A 19727-nucleotide genomic window follows, 5' to 3' on the forward strand; every position below is an offset into this window, starting at 1 on the left:
CATCCTGCCCCAGTGCCCCCATCCTCCCGGTGCCCCCATCATCCCAGTGCCCCCCATCCCCATATACCCGGACTGCGTTCCTGCCCGGGGGACTGCACACTCTCTCCCATCCCCAGACCAGCTCCTGACGGGCTGCCCTAAACGCAGCCCTAGTCCAGCCTATGGGCTGTGCACCACCCCAACGCGCTGCCCGTTCCCATGCCAGCATGGATTTTGGGGAGCACTGAAAGAGTGAGCCCCAGCTGCTGGGCTGTCCCTACCTCCAACACACAGATTTCCCCAAGGGTCCGTGGGGTGTTTTGGCAGCCAGGTTAAGCCCCCCAGACCTCCCTGGACCAAGCGTCACAGCTGCCTGGGATGGAGGGTACAGAAGAGCAACCGGGAATTATCAACAGAGCCCATGCACCGCAACCAGATTTATTAAGTAAAGCCATTTTGCTGAGGCCAGGTGTGACCCTGCTGTCTGCCCGGGCCCTCCTGGCATGCGAGGAGCAGTTCGGGTTCGGGACAGGCTATGGTGGTTAATGCCGGCACAGGGATGGGGCAGCATGGAGCTCGCTCAGCTGCAGGACACCAGTCCCTTCACGGTTCAGCCACCCTCTCCCATTGCTCAGCTTCAGCAGCAGCCACCCCAGCTTTCTCAGAGGGCAGCTCGTGGTGGAAACAGGGGCCTTGCTTGTGCTCTTACACAGGGGCTGCACTCACCCCCGACACCCTTCAAAACACACAGATTTAGCCCCAGGGTCCTCTTTCTCTGCTCCCCTCTGAGGATTTGGACCCAGGCAGCAGCACTGCCACCCTTAATTGCATTTTTCAGGCAAAGCTATGAAAGCTGAAACAAGAAAACAGAGGGAAAAGGTCTTTCTAGCACTAGATGAGACCAAGGGAACGTTTTTTGGAAAATCCTAATGAAATAATTGCGCCGTGTCATCAGATTCAGTGGGGGAATACTCTTGTGGAGGGAAAGCAACTGCCTGCAGCCGGCCAAAGTCAACACTCCCCTGTGCAGTAACAGGCAGTCTGGCCTGACGGGCCCAGCACAAGTGAACCCAAACCCCTGAAAAGAATTCCTTCCCTGCCCCAAAATTAAAAGCAGAGCAGAGCTTTCAGCCGTAGGCGTCTGTGGTTTGCAGCTATGTGGTGCCGGGAACTCCGGAGACTTCCTCAAGGAATTTACATTCCTTTGAAGAAATACTATGAGGCTGTTTGTCTTTGCTGAAAAATGCAGATGGAAAGAAAAAGAGCATTAAAAATTTTGATTCAAATCTTTGGGGTCTGAGCAAATGTGCAGGACAGGTGTTTTCTTCCTTTTGATTTAAATGCATCCCAAAAAAAGAGGTATTCTGGTCTCCGTGAGCAATGGGAAAGCCGATCGCTCCTCGCTCCAAAATCTCCCATAAAAGCCCTTTATGAAATTAGATGCCTCAGAAGGCTCTGGAGCAGTTTCCAGACGAACGCGATCATTATTTCAGAGCTGCCGTGCAGCTCCTGGGCTAAAAACCACGCTGCCAATAACCCAGTTAGTGCAATTTGGGGGGGGGGGACGGGAGGACACGGGGACCTGTAGCACCTCCCAGCAGCCACTTCTGAGGGCTGCGGGTGTCCCCATGGCCACTGCCGTGGGGATCGGGGTCTGAGTGCGAGGGATCTCGGTGCCTGGGGAGCTGCACGAGGCTGCGGCCGGCCGTGCCTGGGATGGGCAGAGCTGCGCGGGCTGCTGGAAATCTGCTGCTCTTTATTTACCAGCAAAAAAAACCTCCCACTCTGGCCTGGCTTGAAGCAAATGGCAATTCTTTTTGTGCCCTTCCAGGCTGTCGTTTCTGGGCTTGGCAGGTGAAATGGTGGTGATTGCGCAGCTGAGGGGGCTCCGCAGCCCACCCTGGGCTCAGACCCGAGTATCTCCTGCAGCATCAACTTCCAAAGCTGCAAACTTTCCTTCTAGGATGAAAAGGAAGTGTTTAACCAGAATTTTAGCTACCCAATAACTAAAAATACTGTCGATAGCCACTGTATACAGGGTCCCTGCTTTTAAGGCATGCGACTTTGCCCTCCCAGAAAGCCCGTCTCTTTTTAAGCCTCTCAGACCGATCCATGCAGGCCCCCATGGCATTGGAAATCTTTTCCCCTGCCTGTACATCACAGCCTGTTTGTCCCTGTTATTTACTTTTTAACTGCCCGCACACAGCCAGGACAGAGCAGATAGAGTATCTTATCAAGATCCTCCTTCCATAAAGGACTTTCCACCGAGCCGGGCGTGCTCTGCTTAATCAGCAACCAAACAATAGGCACATTGATGCAGCGCGGGGGCCGTTGCTGCGGGCAGGGGGAAGCAAATCAGAAGGATCCCATGTTATTTGATAACGATGGAAAACTAGTTTCAAACGATGGGAAACGCCAGGCTGCTCCCCACAGAGCAGACTGCAAATCCGTGGGGCACAGGAGTTGTGCTCACAGCGATGCTTCCAAGCGATGGGATTGACAGGAGCCCTGGGAGGGGTTCGGCTGCAGGGATTAATGCTGATGGTACGTCGCTGAGTTTTCATCGGCTTTTACAACCCTGCTGCCGCCGCCGCCCTTGCGAACTGCTGAGCCACAAGCTGAAGTTTTCCCAGGGACTGGGGAAGCCCCATGTGCCACAAGTGACAAAGGCTGATTTTCCCTTCCTGATGGCAGCCCTGCGGGCTCCCCGTGTCCTGCTGGGAACAGGAGGGCACAGCCACTTCACGGGGGCCTGAGCACAGGGAAACCGCAGTACTTTGGGTCCTGGTGACCCTGTACCCCAGGCGAGGCAAGGGCCCGGGGAGCAGCCCCCTGCCCTGCTCCCAGCAGGGACACACCCCCTCCCAGCACTCCCCGATGACCCTGCGATCTCGAAGGCAAGGCCAGCAAAGCACTCGAGCCCACGTGCTCCCACCTGGACTCCATCGGGCCCACGTGCTCCCACCTGGACTCCAGCTCAGGCCCAGCAGAGCTGCTCTGGCTGAGAGAAGGGAACGAGCACAGGCTTTAACCTAGAAATTGTGGGTGACGGTAGCAGTAGCTGGTGTAACCGGCCCCAGCGGAGCAGGCACGCAGAGGAATGCCTTCTGCCAAACGCCTCTTCTGACACAGCCTAAAGACAAACGCTTCAGCTCATTTTCCTAAGCGCAGCAGAGCCGTGGCCTCATGCTGCCGAACAGCATCCGCGTCTGCCGCCCGCCCGGCTGCGGCCAAGAAAAGGCTTGTGGAGACTTGGACATCGTCACTCAGATGCTCGAATTCATGGCTGTAAATCTGGTGAAAGAAATAAACACCCGTGTCGCCTGGCGCGTGCTGCTGCTGCCCAAGGGCGGAGGGGGCAGGACCGGCAGAGCAGTAGGAGAAAAGCAAATGAGTCATGAATTCTCCAAGTGAAAGAAACTCCTCCAATGTCATGCATCGTGTGGAAAAAAGGCACTACCTCTTCCTTTCAAAGGAAAAATTAGGATCTCTCAGAAATCTCTCCAGCAGTTACAGTCAGCAGAAACGATCTGATTATGTAGGAGCACGAGGTCAGCTCTGCTGAACTGCCTGCACGGCGCGGGGAACGGCTGCCCACGCAGGGGCTGCCGGTGGAGCGACAGAAGGTGGAAAAGCCAGAAGAGAAGCGGGAGGAGAGAGCAATGGAGACGGACCGCATGGAGCCCTGGGTCCAGCGTGTTTTGGGTGAGGTCCATCCCAGCCCTGGGGGTTTCAGTTGTACAGAAAACACCCAGCAGATCAACATCAGTAACCATTTAATTCAGTTTAGTGTCACACTCCAACATACAGCCAGAATTACGCCTCGGCCAAAAAACGTAAAAAGTGGCATTTTATAGAGAAAAAAAATCATCCATTACTCCCCAGAGATGTAAACCCCAAACAGCTAACATACACATACAGATGTGCCAAATCTGATAAACACCCAAGAGCCAGGGGGACAAAACCCTTACACCAAAAGTAGAAAACTGCAGACTTGCACTCTAAAAGTGGAACTCCAAACACCCAGACCTGTAGCATTCTTCAAAGGCTAAAACTAAAAATTAATTTTTCCTTTTATTTCTTCTTATCTCCAGAACGAAACGGGTGAAGCCTTCAGGGAAAGACACGTGGCGATAACCTGAACATCATCTGCAGCTATTCATAATTTAGTTGGAGAGTCATCCATAGACAGAGCAAAGAAAGATTAATCTAAAATAAATTATTCATCCCCCCACAGGAATAATGAATCTCTGCAAACCCGTGTTCCCTCCTGCCCAGCTATTGCATTTGATAACGTGTGAACCATCCTGCACATGCACCTTGAGATAATCTGTCCTTGGGGAACAGCCGTTCACAATCCCGACGTGCTTTAAACACTGTTCCTTCTTTTGTCACCCAACGTGAAATCAGGAGAGGAAATAAATGAAGCAGCAGCGGGACTGGGGAAGATTTGTAAAACTGGAGTGACGAGAAACTGCTGTCCCTCCCCACAACTGTTGTGTTGTTACCGCTGCTCTGCAGACGGACATCACCACTACGGCTCTCTGCAGCCGAGCACCCGCATGCCGCAGCCAGTGCCCAAGCCTGGGGATGCCTGAAAAGACATCCTGAAAAGTTGGTGTTAGCATACCTGTCAGCACACCTTGCTGCTGCAGCAGATGGCTCTGAGCAGCGTTAGAGAACCTGATCAGGGAGGACTTCATCTCTGTGGATTTATTCTTTCTGCTCAAATCCTGTGATCAACTCCTGCCCGTTCAAGCGCAGGCTGACCTGCCAGCTGCGCAAAGGGAGAACAGGATTTTACCAAACCGGGCACCAAATTTGCCCTCCCACAGCCACAGGGCTGAGGAGAGGATGGTGCTGAAGCACGAAGAGGCGGACACAGCATCAGCCCAGGCTCTGCCTCACTCGGGGATTTCTCATTTCACCTCCTCCCTCCCCAGCCCCAGCAAAGCTCTGGGTTTGGGTGGACACAGCTCATTTTACTGGAGCGTGTCTGATCCCCCCTTCCCAGATGTGCAGCAGCGAGTACTGTAATCCCTAGTGAGCACAGCCCCTAATAAATATAGTCCTAAGGCCCAAACTCAACCTGGTGGGGAGCGTGACCCTCTCAAGAAGGCATCCGACAGGCGATAGCTCCTCACCCACCAGACTGATACAGGACTTCTTTTTCCTGCATGTACAAGTGAAGCTTGAGTTAAAATAAAGCAGGCACGACTGGTTGATCTGCCCCTAAACCCATATGAGATTCAACTGTTCGTGGTTGGGCATATGCCTTCCAAGTCCCCCAAAAAGGGTACAGAGGAGTTTGGAAAGAAATGCAGTGTTGCTAAGGACGAGGCGATGCCTCCCTGCACTGAGACTCCTTGGGGAAGCTCACACAACAAGTAGGGCACAGACGTCCACCAACCCCAATCCTGCTCCACGCTAGCTTTGGGGCAGAGTTATGTGAAATACTTCACCTCTGCTTCTCCTCCTCTCTGCACTGGTGCAGAGCTGAAGCTTGGAGGAGGAGGAGGAAAGGCAGGCCCTCAAATCTGAGGCTGGCTTAAGCATCCCATCCTGGGAAGAGACCCAGGCTCCCTGTTAAAGCCAACGTTTCCAGCACCTCTCCTTGCAGGGCAGCGAAGGTGCCAAAGGGGCACACCCCTGCTCGGGACACACCGGCTGGCACAAGAATGAGGGGCTGGCGCTGCTTGATGCTTGCTCCATGAACGGCCCTTTGTGGCGAGAGGGCGAGATGTGGTACGGGAACTCCCACCAGGGACAGCGAGCGAGTCCAGCACATGCGAGAGGAATAACAAGCAGCTGGAGATGGGCTCCACAGATGTCTAGTTTGGCCTTTAAGCTGTAACAGCGGCCGAGGCTGCTGGCTTGTTGGCAGGTTTGCCAAGGTGCAGAAGGCATTAATTCAGCCCTTTCCTCCTGTTCTGAAAAGAATTTGCCTTGCTGTTTTAATGGTGGTTTACGCACGCCTGTCCTGGGAACAGGGGAGAAATCTGCTTTGGGGTTCTCTCCTGGGCATCCTGTTAATTTAGTGGAGCTGCAGATGCCTGGATCCCAGCTGTTAAAGAGTTTGGGGTCTTTTTGGTGGTGGTGATGGCTTGGGGCTGGGTCCCCAACCAGTATATAAAGAAACAGAGGAACAGCTCTGCAATGGGGAGTGAGCAGTAACACCGAACTCTCAGGCAAAATCCTCAGTGCTGCAGCAGGAGAGCTCAGCCAGGCTGAGGGCTGGGACACCAAGTGTATCCCAGCCAGATATTAATCTGAATCCACCTAAACCATTTTCGTAGCTGCTGACTTCTAGATACCTCTATTTTCTCCACCACGAGCACCCAGCAATGTCCTGGGTTTCACTCCTGCTAAACTGTCTAAGGGCAAACACCTTGGTCAGATCCTCCCTTGGTCTGAATGGAGACACAGCGTCATGGTGTACGACGGTCAGGAGATCACAGGGGGTGGGAGTGATGGGACATGGATTTTTCAGCAGCATACTGTAAATCGTAAGTCTGACCAACTTTGCTCCCAGTCACTGCAGCTAGTCCTGAGCAACAGAGTTTCCTTCTGCTCACTCAGAGTCTTTTTTTTATGAGTTTCTCCAGTTTCCGTATCCGAGAGGACTCCTGCTCGGGCGTAGGAGCACTCAGCGAGAGGGAGCCGGCGTTCTCCACTCCGGAGGGGGGAGCCGGTAGGCGCTGGGGCCTGGGTTTCACTCCTGCTAAACTGTCTAAGGGCAAACACCTTGGTCAGATCCTCCCTTGGTCTGAATGGAGACGCAGCGTCATGGTGTACGACGGTCAGGAGATCACAGGGGGTGGGAGTGATGGGACATGGATTTTTCAGCAGCATACTGTAAATCGTAAGTCTGACCAACTTTGCTCCCAGTCACTGCAGCTAGTCCTGAGCAACAGAGTTTCCTTCTGCTCACTCAGAGTCTTTTTTTTATGAGTTTCTCCAGTTTCCGTATCCGAGAGGACTCCTGCTCGGGCGTAGGAGCACTCAGCGAGAGGGAGCCGGCGTTCTCCACTCCGGAGGGGGGAGCCGGTAGGCGCTGGCGGAAGAGGTCCAGCATGCTGCTTTGCTCGCTCCTCTTCAGACCCTGTGGGAGAGCAAAGGGATGGTGAAGCAAGCCAGTTAGACTTCATTGACCTGGGAGCGAGCAGGAGAACCCATTTCAAACCTCAACCTTTTGTTCACCCACCACGAGCTGTGTGTAGACCTCTGAATGATCCCGAGGGAACTGAGCTCAGCCCTGGGAGCCGGAGCAGGTACAAGCATGTGAAGCGAACTGAAAAGCTGTTCTTCAGTAGCAACCCTTTCAGAGTACAGAGGATACACTTGCCTTAGAGTGCTTTTCCCACTCCCAAACCCCTCTATACTTCTACTGAAAAAAAGTCACCAACAATCTCAATGCGGTGCTACCAGATGAGCAGAAACTCTGCGGGACTGGTTCTAACCTTCATGTCCAGTATCTTCTGGAAAGTGTCGGTGCTGCAGTCAGCAAGGAGCTTGATGTAATTGTCAACAAACACAACTGGGGGCTCATGCGGAGCCATAACCACCTGCCAAGACAAGGGGGGGGGGGGGAGAGATCAGACAGATTCCATGAGTTAAAGCCAGTGCTCAGTCAACTCAGGCACACAAGTGACAGCAGGGCTGGCTTCTCCTCAAGACGCTTAAGGAAGAAGAAAGAGGCTGTACGTGCTGCTAGTAACTGAGAGGTAAAGGTGAGTGAAGTAAAGAGCAGTGATGAGGACAGGGTCTCTTTCTGCACAGCGGTGGTGCTGGACCCAAGGGGCTGTGTATCACGTTTCAAAGAGCAGCAGAACTTTGTCTGTACGCCTGTGGGCTGGCAGGCACTGGCGTATTGGCAAAGCTCAAGATTTTATCTTGTTGCACAGGGAAGACTAACCGGGCAGTTGCTTGGGGGAGAAAGGCAGTGCTGGTGGTGGTGGTGGGAACTCTTAGAAAGGCCCCAGCAAATCAGGCAGCCTGGATGCAGCCCAGACCCTCGCTTTGGCCGTGCATCCCTCCCGCTCCCTCCTGCCTGGAGCGGAGCAGAGACAGCACCTCGCAAAGGAACCTGACAACACTCTGCTGTCACTCCCTCCGTCCCTGGGACAGCAGCGAGGGCCAGAGCAATCCACTCTGCAGTCCTCCTGCTTCTGACACGAAACCTGATGGGCGAGTGGTGCCACGTGACGTCCTTTGGGTGCAGCTCCTCTTGTTCGCTTCTCTGGAGAGACTGGGATGCAGCATGCGAACCCCCTGCTGACTTCTGCCCCGGAGCTCACACCCTCTTAGTGCCAGCAACAGTCAAGTCGGGAAAAAAAAAAATAAAATAGCCTTGGAGCTGGAAAGATGGTTACTCATGGTTGTATTTTCCTTACATAAGCAGAGCTCCATAGAGAACACATTTTTGATAATGCTGGGCAGCAAATGCATCCTTCTGGGAAAGAGAGTGTGTGCCTGTGTATGTGTGTGTGCAGGGCAGAAACAGCACAGGACCAGGCTCTTCCCTGTCTCTGAAAACATTTCCACATGTTTCCATTGACCCAGCTCACCCCACGCTGTATTCTGTCACTGAGACATTTCTTTCTTTTCCTGCGCTTCAGACCAATGAAACATCACAGCCATGTATACACTTATAAATCCTTAATTTACAGCCCTTGTAAAAATCTTCTGCCAAGATGAAAAGCTGGAACTTCAGACAGCACAGCCGGAGGAGAAAGGAAACAGCTCTGCAGGACGTGCGTGCCCTGACGCCCTCCTCCCTGCCTGCAGTTGCGCTTTGTAGGGCTTAGCTGAATGAATTTGTTTGTGCCCTCTATGGGCTCAGTGATGCCCCTGCTGAATGAGCTGCACCGGTATAAGCCCGGGCACACTACTGCATGGTGGTATTGTTGTACGCAACGGGGGCATCGCTTCTGAACCATCTCGGTGCTAGGTAGGAGAGCCCTGAAAACGCCGAGGAGGAGCGTATTGGCCTGTGCTTCTGATGGGGTGAAATAGTTCTTAAGGAAAAGACTCTTTAATGTACAATTTAGAAACAGCAGAGTCTGAGCACTGATAAAAAGAGACAACCCACAAGGCAAACAGAATGGCCAGAGATGACTGGTCAGCTCTAGGCTCCTGCAAGGAAACCTTCCTGCAGAAATACTGGTGGTCCATCAGGAGCAGGCACTTCCAAGAACCCTTTTTTCTCTCCCGAACCCAAAAGGTGGGTGCTGACACCAGCCCCAAACGCTGTGTGTGGGTTACTCAGACTCACGGTGATCTGTTCAGTCACTACAATTAACAAACCTGCCCCAGCCAAGCATCCAGCCCCATCGCCCACTGATTACACGGGCATTCTTTTGTAAAACAGCTCTGCAGAGTGCTGAGCGCCATAAGCCTGTCGCTGTCTCCTTACCAGTGACACCAGCGCCGAGCCCTCACTTGGGGCCGGCAGAAGTGCTTGGTGCAACAGCAGGGCAAGCACTGGATGTCACGATGCTCCTCCGCATCCTACGGACCAGCAGCACCACGCAGCCTGCACTCCCTGCCCGAGGCTCTTCCTACACTGCTTCCATCTCAACCCCGATGAAGCCAGTGTGATGTGAAGGGTAGACAAATTAACTCCACTACTTTTCTGATTCACATACAAGCTCCGAGGGAAGACCTGTTTTTGCATCCAACAGGCACCCATCTTCCCTGCTCCTCTGTAAGCAGTACCAGAGTATTTTTCTTCAGGTAATTCCTAAGAAAATTTAGACTTGCTTTAACAAATCTACTAACATCTCAGTCACCTTACTCCAAAAGCATGGGGTCGCAGAGCTAATTTCTGACTTCAGAATGCAAACTCAGCCGTGACATTACTTCAGGAGCAAAGCCACGTGCCGAGCAGCAGGCAAGCACGGCAAGAGCCTGGACTCCACACCCCTGCCTTGCCTTGGCTGCGGTTTACAGGAGGCTCTGGCTGGCAGCTGCCTGTCCCCAGGTCCCACCGATTCACTCACAGAAACAGCTTCACAGTGTTGCTGCGAGCAGGGGACAATCCCATCGCTCGGGAGGGTACAACTGCACAGCTCCCATGGCTTCTCCTCGGATCAAACCTCAGTTCTTACTCCAGCAACAGGGGGGAAGGGGAGATTGCTTTGCTTGTTACTTTTTATGAAGACAACACACTGCTTTTGGGTCATTTTCCAGGCACCAGGTCTGGAAAATGAAAAAGGGCTCTGGTGAATACAGTAACCCAGACATGTTTGCACTGGCTGTTGCACTAGACAGTAAACAGGTGACTCAAGCACGACTTGGCTCCCCTGCGTGACGGAGTCTGCACAAAGGCCTGGAGTAACCTGAACTGGAGGGTTTTGCCCTGCGGCACACACTTAGGGATGCTAGCTCTGATTTTCCCAAGCTCCTGAGGGAATCTGGTGCTCCAGCTCTCCTAATAAGCAGAACTTGAGCCCTTGGTTACCTTGAAAAATGAGGTTGAGAACTCAAATGTGATGTTAAAAGAGCGTAGGGGCAAAACCAAGGCGAATGAGCCAGTTCTGTAGAACAGCTGGCGGCACACCCCGGCAAGCTCGCATGCGTTCATGTGCAAGCGCAGATTGCCGTGTTCAAAGGAAGGGCCCCCTGGAATTCGCTCGCTCCGATTCCCAGTCCAGCAGTCTGGCTGGCAGGTTATCAAAAGTTTTGAGTTACCTTCAGGATCATTTCAGCCCGAGTCATGCCTTTCACCACTATCTTGGTGTAGCTGGCAGGAGCCTTCCTCACCACCTGGGACCCAATGGAAGGCAGATCCAGGAGAACCATCTTCAGAGAGTGAGTGTCCAGCAGCAGCTGCAATAGTTAATCACACCCTGTTACTCGGGTCCCTTTTACCAAGCTCCATTAGCTGCTATAATCCAACATGCTTGAAAGTGTAATGCTTCCCACGTTGGAAAAAGTCCTGGAAATTGGACGGCAGGAACAGAAGGGACTGACCCACACAATGACCCTTCAAGGAGACACGATCACCCATGGCTACGTATCAGCACTGTTCGTTGACTTTAATGGAGCGCCGCTCTGCTGACTTGAAATGGCTTAGGGCAGCTCAACACTCGGCACAGGAGGCATGGAGTTCCCAGCCTCTTCCCCTTGACCGTATAAAGCGAAACAATCTTGATTACCTGTAGCTGTATCATTATTTAGATACCGAGGTCAAATGAATTAACACCGTGCTTCCTCCTGCACCCAATCACCCACTCTGTGAGGTTTTCTGCATTTACTCAACCGCTTGCTGATTTATTTTTTTTTATTTAAAAAGAGAACTGCAACACAGTACAGCTCAGTGAACTGCTCAGAGAACTGCTCAGTATGCTGTGCTCAGTGGCACACAAACTCACAGCCCGTATGCTGGGTTTTGCTAGACCAGCAGCTAAATAAGCAGCAAGCAGCAGCCATGAAATTCAGCAAAAGCAGATGAGCACTGTCTGATGACAAAATGCCGTGGGTTAGGGGTTCTTAGAGTGAAATTACCCTAAATACCGCACTCTTCTGATTGCACAGGGTGTGTTTAAAGACCAGTGAAGGCCAGAAACCTGAAATCAAACTAGATGAAGAGGAGCACAATTTACTTTTGCAGCACTGAGTGTGAAAACCCGCTGGGCTGTCGGCACACCCAGTGCGTTTTTCCTGCAAAAGGGCTCTCAGGAGCAGGTGGAAGCTCATTCTGGAGCAACGCACAACATTATGGGCACTGCAGGACCCCCCAGCAGTCACCGCGAACAATAGGAACATTTACGGTACCGTGCTCAGCACACGTGGGAATTCAGCTCAAATAGAGAGGCCTGAGCCAAGGAGGAGGGGTGGTGGGTCACGCCACTTCCAGTCTGGACCCTGTTATCTGCGGCAGCGTATCGTTGCTGCTTGCTGCCTGTTTCATGGTTTGCATGAGATGAACCGATGCCATCAATCTCCTCCTGGGAAGTCAGGAAACCACAGCACAGTCGAGCAGCTCTGTGCGCCCCAGAGCTGCCAGAGCCTGGTGGCAGCTTGGGCTGTCATAGCTGGATTCCTGTGCGTCTACGAGGGATCCCATAGATGGAAGATTTTTCCACGGTTGGAGAATTTGCATCTTTCCCACGTAAACTTGTGTCTAACAGGAATTTTACACGCTCTACAGCCCTTCCTGCAGACGCAGCACTTGCAGGCTCTGTCCCCTCACCCTACGTCCCGCTGTTATCCATTCCAGGCCCCTGGCATTGCTAACTCCCTGCCAAAGCCTGCTGAGATGGAGAATTGTCATTAAGTCAGAGACACAATCCCACAGAAAAGGAAACCCTGTAGGTCTCGTTCCCCACTCTGAACACCTCTGTAAATACCGCCCTGGTGTCCAGATTTCAAACACAATTATTAGCAAACAGCAGGAAAAACTGTTTCGGACCAGGAAACACAGGAAAGCATATTCCTGTAGGTCTCGTTCCTGGTGTCCAGATTTCAAACACGATTATTAGCAAACAGCAGGAAAAACTGTGTTTCGGACCAGGAAACACAGGAAAGCATATTCCATGGCAACACGGGCACCAGGGGAGAGGAACCAGCGTGGAAAGATGCCAGTGGGAGTGACCGGGGGTGTTCAAAAGACGCTAAGGCAACCGAGGACCTAGATGCTGCAGAGACAGAGGAGACCACCTTCTGAAGACCTCTGTACATCTAACACCTGGAAGGTATGTCCCATTTACAATGAGATATATTCACTCTGAATCAGGCTAATGAAAACCTTCCCAGTCTGCTTTAAAGAACCAAATTGGGCCCGTTATTCCAATACCGTAATATTAAAACCTTTTAACATTAGACACAAGCCCACTGCTGGCAACCGGTTAATCACTTTAGATGCTTATTTCAAAAAGGACTTCATTTAATCACTCTCAGGTTATTGCTCATCCCACAAGACGAGCAGGAACCGCGCTTCACTCATTTGCTTTCTATTAAGGAAGAGGAAGGTTTTGATGTATAGCTCCTGTTTCATTTTGCAGACACACACTGCTCAGAACCCATCTTTGATGCCTAAAACCCAAGCAGCTTTTAAGGCACCGATTTGAAGTTCACAGCAGTCCCATTAGGGACAATTCTGCTTTTTTTTTTTTTTTTTTTTTTTTTGACACAGGGGAGAAGCTGTACATGCAGGGGACAGCCAAAAGCTGAAAGCCTGCCTCATCCAAACCTCATCCTTGCAGAGTAGCGGGGTCCCAGCCCACAGGAAGGGGTGGGAGATGGGGGGGATCACAGCTCTGCAGCTGCACCCATGGTCTCAAGGTAATGAACACCCTGTGCTGCCTACCCACGTGCAACCTGGGGGCAGGGGCTCCTGTCAAAGGGCAGCACTTCACCAGAAATATGTGTGTTAACTCAAGTGGCAGTAATTTAATGTTTTTTCCTCCCTGAGATCACGTCTCACCATCTTGCAGTATCTACAGCCCTCAATGCGCCACAGGGAGGAAGGTTCCTGGGAGAAAGCTGGGGCGTCCTGAGCCCCAGATCGTCTCTTCCCCCGGTTTCAGTTCCTGGGTCACAGAGGTTGAGGCAGCTTTTTCCCCATCATGCAGCAGAGTTCTGACATGTGCTTGCAACGCCTGAGGAAGCGAGGCGTGGAAGGCATTTATGCAGGAAAGAAACTCCTGTCTTCAGGCACGGCTGCGTCTCCCACCTAGTGAGATTCAAAGCTCCCACCAAACCCAGGGCCTCTGTTCAGCAATTTTTAGGACAGAACAGAGAAAACACTGCACTACACCTCCACAACCCCATCTTCCCAGCACGGCTCTGAGGAGAGGAAGACAGCGGCCATCCATAACTAGCAGGCAAACCGGAGGAAGCAAGAATCTATTTGCGCTGACTGGAACGCAGCCAGGACAGAGGCTCTAGCAAAACTGCCATCAGCCTGCTGAGGAGCCCCCGGGCACCTTAGAGAGGTACGCAAGAAGTTTGTTGTTCCAGTGCTATTGGTACTTTGGCAAAGTTGGAGCTCCCCTGCTTGGGAAGATGCCGAGGAGCCCTCTCCCAAGGACAGGTTCAACTGCAGCAGGATCACTACAAACCTGCTTCCACTCTGCCCTCTACCAGTGTATTCCTGACTCAGCTCTCTGTCCCTTTTAACAAAAACTGCCTTGACTTCTTGAACCCAGAAGTGATGAAATATTACAGCCAACGCAATTACTTTTTCTTACCTGTTCTGCGCCCACCATGCTGATAGGTTTGCACTTGAAGAGGTGGTTAATGAACTTAGGAATGAAGGAGCTGCAGAGAAGAGATAGAAAAATGACACAATTACATGTGAGCATTTGGAGTCATACAGTCATCAGTGATAACAAAGCACACAAAACCAAACCAGGGTGGCTTTCCACAAAGACTCTGTAAGTGCCTGGTTCTCAAGCTGACGCCAGACACATTAAGTGTATTAAATACCAAAACAACTAACCCCAGGTACAATTCTTCTGCTTTAATCCATACTGATCTCTAAGTTAATTGAGAAGTTGCACACATATTCTATGTAAATAAATTGCTATGAACTATATATGAAGTATTACAGTACAAGGTCAAGAACAAGCAAACAAACTATTGCAGATCATAAAACCAGCGACACGCCAGGATTACTATAGCTATTCATGGAGTAGAAGTATCTTGACTGTATCCAGAACCTACATTTTACTGCATACAAGTAATTCCATAACATGCATATTACACACTGAACTTGAGGTCCAGCCAAGGCTGGAGGTCTGCTGGGCCCTGGACGCTCACACAGGAGGGCACTCTTCCAGAAAGCTTCTGGCCAACACAATCAAGACAAGAAAAAGTTTTGTGAAAAGGAAAACACCATTACCCTATTTTACTAACGTGAACTTCAGACTCAGAAAAACGACTAAGGTGCATGTACTCAGTTGGGGAGAACTCAGCAAGGATGGAAATCCAAAATTCGCCACCTTGGACAATGTACTCCAGAGCTTTGGTTTCAGCTTTTTGCTTCTTGATATTAGGCTTTGCTGTCTTTTCATTCTTCAGTGCAGAAGGCAATGCTCCCTTCTGCAGAAGCGCTGGCCGAGCACCTGCAGGAGAAGCTCCTGCCCCACCTACCCTACCAAGGTGCAGCACCAGGAAAACTCAGGAACTGAAGGTGAGGAGAGGGGCCAGCACGAGCAACACGAAATCCGTCTGTCAGGACCACACCACTCATACTCTTGTCTTCTTTTTACTGCCTTGTTTTTAATGTACGCTGCCTCTTTCACATGGCCTTCTTTGGCTGAATGCCTACAAAGCTCACGTTTCCAGGACCTTGCCCATGACCTGGTCGCAGGTCTTAGATTTTAATGGCTCTGTCCTAAGTTCATGTAAGTTGGTCTGTTTTCTGTCCTTTTGAACGAGGCGCCATTTATGGGGATGATCTAAATTCAGCGTGGTTTCCTCCTTGCATCTGTCAAGCCATTTGTTTCCTTCCCACGAAGCAAGGAGCACGGACAGCATCTTGTTTGTCCTGCCACCTGTTTTCCAAGCCAGGCCTTCCTTTTTTTTTTTTTTTTTTGCCCTTTCTCATGGAAGAATGACAAAAGCATAACTCAGGCACAGAGCACGCCAAGCTGCTGAGCAAATCGAAAGAAATGGTTCAAGGAAGAGTCCTTCCAAGCGAAGGCTCCTTCCCTTCCCCTTCCCTCAGACACAGCCACGACCTCTCGCAGTGAATCATCTTTTCCTGGAGAGGCGTCAAGGAGAACAATTTCAAATTACTGTTGAGAACCAGCTACCGGGCTGCCCCAAACAGCTTTGAATTTGGCCACCGGAGAAACAACCTTGGCAACAAAATATAAATAAGAGGAGGAAAACAAGCCCTGTCTCCTCTTGCATGAAAGCATTACAGCAACTTATCTGTTTCAGAAGTCCATTTTTTCAGGTGTTATGACTGACTCCCAGGGGGCAATTGGAGAGTGCCAAGCACAGCTGGAGCTTAGGTGATCCTATAAAATGATCACTGGGTAGCAGCTCTGGATGCAGCAGCTTGCTACAAGTGGAAGAGCACAAGAGATTAATTGTACCTTTGATCTTGCACGTAGGTCCAACTCTCCCTCCCTCTGTAAGGTCAGGCATGGAGCTCAATGTGCATGAGAAACAGGGCGAGCCTTTCTTTCTGGAGGGTGGCAGACCGGCAGTCAAAGGACCCCCTCCCCTCTACTTTTCTGTATAACCACATGGTCTCCCATAGACGGCATTCTGTCTTGCATGAAACAATTCCCAGGCCCCGTAGGACGGCCACCCACAATCAATGCAGAAGGGTAAAGCAACCTTCCATCCCCACATGCCTGTTATTTCACGCTGCCTTATTGGAAACAGCTTCTCGACTCCAGCAGGACAGACAAGACAAACCATAAGATCCAAGGGCTGCTCTGGTATTTTTTTCTTTCTTTTTTTTTTTTTTTTTTTTCCTGGACTAGCAGAGACCGTCAAGAGCAGTTGCATTTAACTGAGAAATTCACTTGAGTCTCTTGCCTCGGCTGGACTCAATGCTTGGCTCTCTTAGCATACAGCAGGCAGTCCTGATGCGAATAATACGTGCATATGCAATGGTAATGCTCTGCACGTGGTTTTGTACTCTAAATGCCTTTACTCCCTGCACATCCACAGAGCTAGACTGGATGCCAGAATTCATTTACAGCTTCGGCTATAAAACTGAATCCAGCAAACCCTCCATAGAAACAGACAAGTCCCCAGTGTAATAATAAAGCAGTGCAAGGCAGATTAGGAACCTAAAGCACAGAAACCACAGCATCTGAGAGGCTCCCATCCAACGGGAGTGGCTCTGCCAACGCCTGTATTTTCCTAATCCCCTGCACTGACGACGCATCAAATGCAATGCCTTGCTAGGCAAGGCAGACAGAGATGCAACCACAGTCTGTCTGTCTGACAGGAGACAGCTACCACCAGACATCACCCAAAGCGTCCTGCTGTCACTGAGTCACTGCAGCTGAGAAGGGTTTTGCTTTACGCCACCCGCCGAGGCGGTGACCAGTCCTCGCAGGCTCGCCCAGGCTTAGCTTGGCCCACTGCTTCGAAACCTCCAGGAGCCTCCTCATCACGATCTTCTTCCGCCTAACTCCTCGCGCTGAGAGCACGATGCAAAGGCCGGAGCAACGGGGAGGAGGCCTGCTGCAGTTCCCCACCATGCTCGACTGTTCGCGATGGACGAGGCGCTTTTCTGGCGAGGGGGAGAGCTGTTTGTTTTTCCTGTCTCTCAGTTCTAATCTCTTCCTCATTGAGGTCAGGTCACAGACTTCCCAAACACATCCCGGCAGAGCAGCCACAGCTTCACCGCTGCGGTTTTTGATTTCAAAGGATAAGGACTGAGGTGCAGCGAGAGCAGAGCCCCTCACCCTGCCCATGAGTGCCTCCTGGAAAGCCGGCTGCTTCTCACTATTTCAAGGGAGCGAGGGTTGCATATTGGTCAAAACAAAGCAAAAATGACAAATTAGGTTAGAGGATTGATGCAATTTCTGATGGCCATTTTTCTTCTTCCAGACTTGGCTCAGATCCCTCAGTTTTAAATTTAGTGACTTTAGATGCCTTCTCCCCTGTGGTCCTGTAACTCAACACTAGCGCTTTATACAATCCATTAGAGCCGAGAAGCTGCTGGCAGTTCAAAAAGATACAGGCATTAACACACGGAGAGGCACAATGCCTGTTAAAAGGATTTTCAGCGTTATGGAGCACACAAAAGGCCAGGTATTTATATTGGGCAGGCCAGCATATTCCATAAGAATCCAGAGCTTTAAAAATACAAATGTTTGTAAGCATTAAAATGTCATAAGCATTTTAAGTAGGTCAGTCCACCCTTACCACTGGGCTAGTTCTTCTTAACACCAAGCTGTACGGAAGGATTCTAAATACGATCCAGCAAAAACAAGCTTCAGGAACCAAATTTTCACTTCTACACCTGATCCGCGTCACAGTGAATTCAGGACCGTGTCTTAAGTTTAACGTGCTGTAGATCAGAGCTGTAGCTGTATTAGAAAGGTTTTGAAGCGGCGTGGTAGTTTTGCAGGTCTCTGTGCTCTGCCATGGCACAAGCTGTGAGGAAGGCACTCAGATGTGAACTTTTCTCCAATGTGGGAGCTGGGTATTTTATCCGGAGTTTACCTGGTATGCGCTTAGCAATAAAGTTAAAAGGGAGGCAACTAAGCTGAGGTATTAAGAGTGCGCTGTGAACAGCTGAGTAAATGGGTTTTTTTATTTATCACCATCTTAGCCATATAAAATTCAAGCGTAACCACACAGAAGGCTTAAGTGCAATAAATTTTCACTGAGACAGCATTTCAAACAGTGATTATGGGCAAGTCCATAGTATGATTTATCAGGAACTGCTCCTTAATGCAAACTAATGAGTACCCTGAGATAGAAGGGGGGAACGAAACTCTCAGGCCAGCCTCCCCGCTGCGAAAGCGAACGGTTCTCAGGAGAGCCTGCTGCATCCTTCCCTGCTGAAGCTCCGGTCGCAAGCCCACACGGTAGCTGCCAGGCCATACAGTTTATTTCAGGATGATTAGCTTACTACAGATGAATGAAACGTTAAGGTATTTTAGAGCGACACATGATATGCACGGTACTGCTCCCAAGTCTACCAGCAGTCACATGCAACACCAAAAGCAGCAGCTACAACTGGTAGAGTCCCCCTGAGGGTTTTTCTTGGGGCATTGGCATACAAAGCTCAGCTGGCCACAGGCAAGCAGGGAAGAGTTCAAAGTATCTTCCCAAAGGACTGAATTTTTGTTTCAGACACAGAGCTTCAAAGTTTGGACGTCCAAGAGATGCTGGAGAGCTGCACCCTCAACCCTGAATCCAGAGGCAAGGGGAATTTCTGTCTCACCTTCCAGTTCTTTCACGCTGCCCAACATTAAGTGACTTGCCAGGAAGACACTCGTAATATCCCCCAAAATCTGAATGTGTATATTCCCTCTCTTACTGAACTATTTTTGCACAGAAAAGTAGTTTTTAGACTGTGAAGGTAGCATATACTCATCACACATGCCCTCCTTACAGTGCTATAGCCATTATAAAAGTTATTTTGAGGCAAAGGATGCACTAAATTTCTCAGTACCTGGAAGCACCGCAGCCTCTTATCACTGGAAGGAAAGTAGGTCCCCATAGCAAGAGTTGTGTCTATAGTCAGACATTCAAAGCCTTTTTTAGATGTCCAACCCCAAACCTGCTGTACTTGGCAAACAGTGCACAGTGATCATCACAGTATTTTATGGGATGGTTTAGACACATGAAAAGGAACTAATCAATACAAATGTCTGAGGAAATCTGCCTCAGCAGGGAACTCGAGACAAGAAATTGAAGTCTCTTTTAACCTTGCCAGCAGCTGCTGGTTCTTGCTGCCCTACTCCACCTCCCTCTGTGCTCTCCCTGGACGGAGAGGGTCTTCACCCCGGCACCGAGCGCCGCTGACGCTGCACACTAAAGGCAAATAGATTATCACGTTCACAGGAGCGAGAACCAGAGACCTGAGAAACTCTGTGCCACGTTGGTAACTTACTTTGCAAATTTTATACAGAACTGAGTGAAATACTTTCTCGTGGAGGCCAGATTGTCGCGGATGATGGGGACATTCTGTTTAATGTGGAGAATCACTGAGGTGACATAAGGACTCTGGTCACCAACATGTTCCACATTCTGCCACTGCATCTGCACAAAGGGGAAAAAACAACCAAAAAGACTGTTTAACTCATTAGGATTCA

The 19727-nt window shown here is 50.6% G+C and overlaps 2 protein-coding genes across 10 annotated transcripts in view; both read right to left on the reverse strand.

The window, feature by feature from the left end:
* Positions 1 to 2925, reverse strand: part of RFLNB (refilin B) — a 7108-nt gene extending 4183 nt beyond the window's left edge. Inside the window, exon 1 of the mRNA XM_009633892.2 lies at positions 2905 to 2925. Coding sequence (XP_009632187.1) covers positions 2905 to 2925 — 21 coding nt within the window. The remainder of the gene's footprint in view (positions 1 to 2904) is intronic.
* Positions 2926 to 6689: 3764 nt separating this feature from the next.
* The window catches only part of VPS53 (VPS53 subunit of GARP complex), a 63574-nt gene continuing 50536 nt past the window's right edge, over positions 6690 to 19727 (reverse strand). For 3 of the 9 annotated variants that reach the window (XM_035889502.1, XM_035889500.1, XM_035889499.1), the window contains 5 exons: positions 19526 to 19674; positions 14175 to 14244; positions 10672 to 10809; positions 7440 to 7544; positions 6690 to 7081 (listed from right to left, as the gene is read on the reverse strand). In XM_035889502.1, the coding sequence (XP_035745395.1) occupies positions 6911 to 7081; positions 7440 to 7544; positions 10672 to 10809; positions 14175 to 14244; positions 19526 to 19674 (633 nt within the window). In that variant the 3' untranslated portion in view covers positions 6690 to 6910. The other 6 variants (XM_035889507.1, XM_035889503.1, XM_035889506.1 and 3 more) reach the window with 6 other exon arrangements.

This window comes from Egretta garzetta, unplaced genomic scaffold (genome assembly GCF_000687185.1).
Source record: "Egretta garzetta isolate BGI_Z169 unplaced genomic scaffold, ASM68718v1 scaffold112, whole genome shotgun sequence".
NCBI classification, from domain to species: domain Eukaryota; kingdom Metazoa; phylum Chordata; class Aves; order Pelecaniformes; family Ardeidae; genus Egretta; species Egretta garzetta.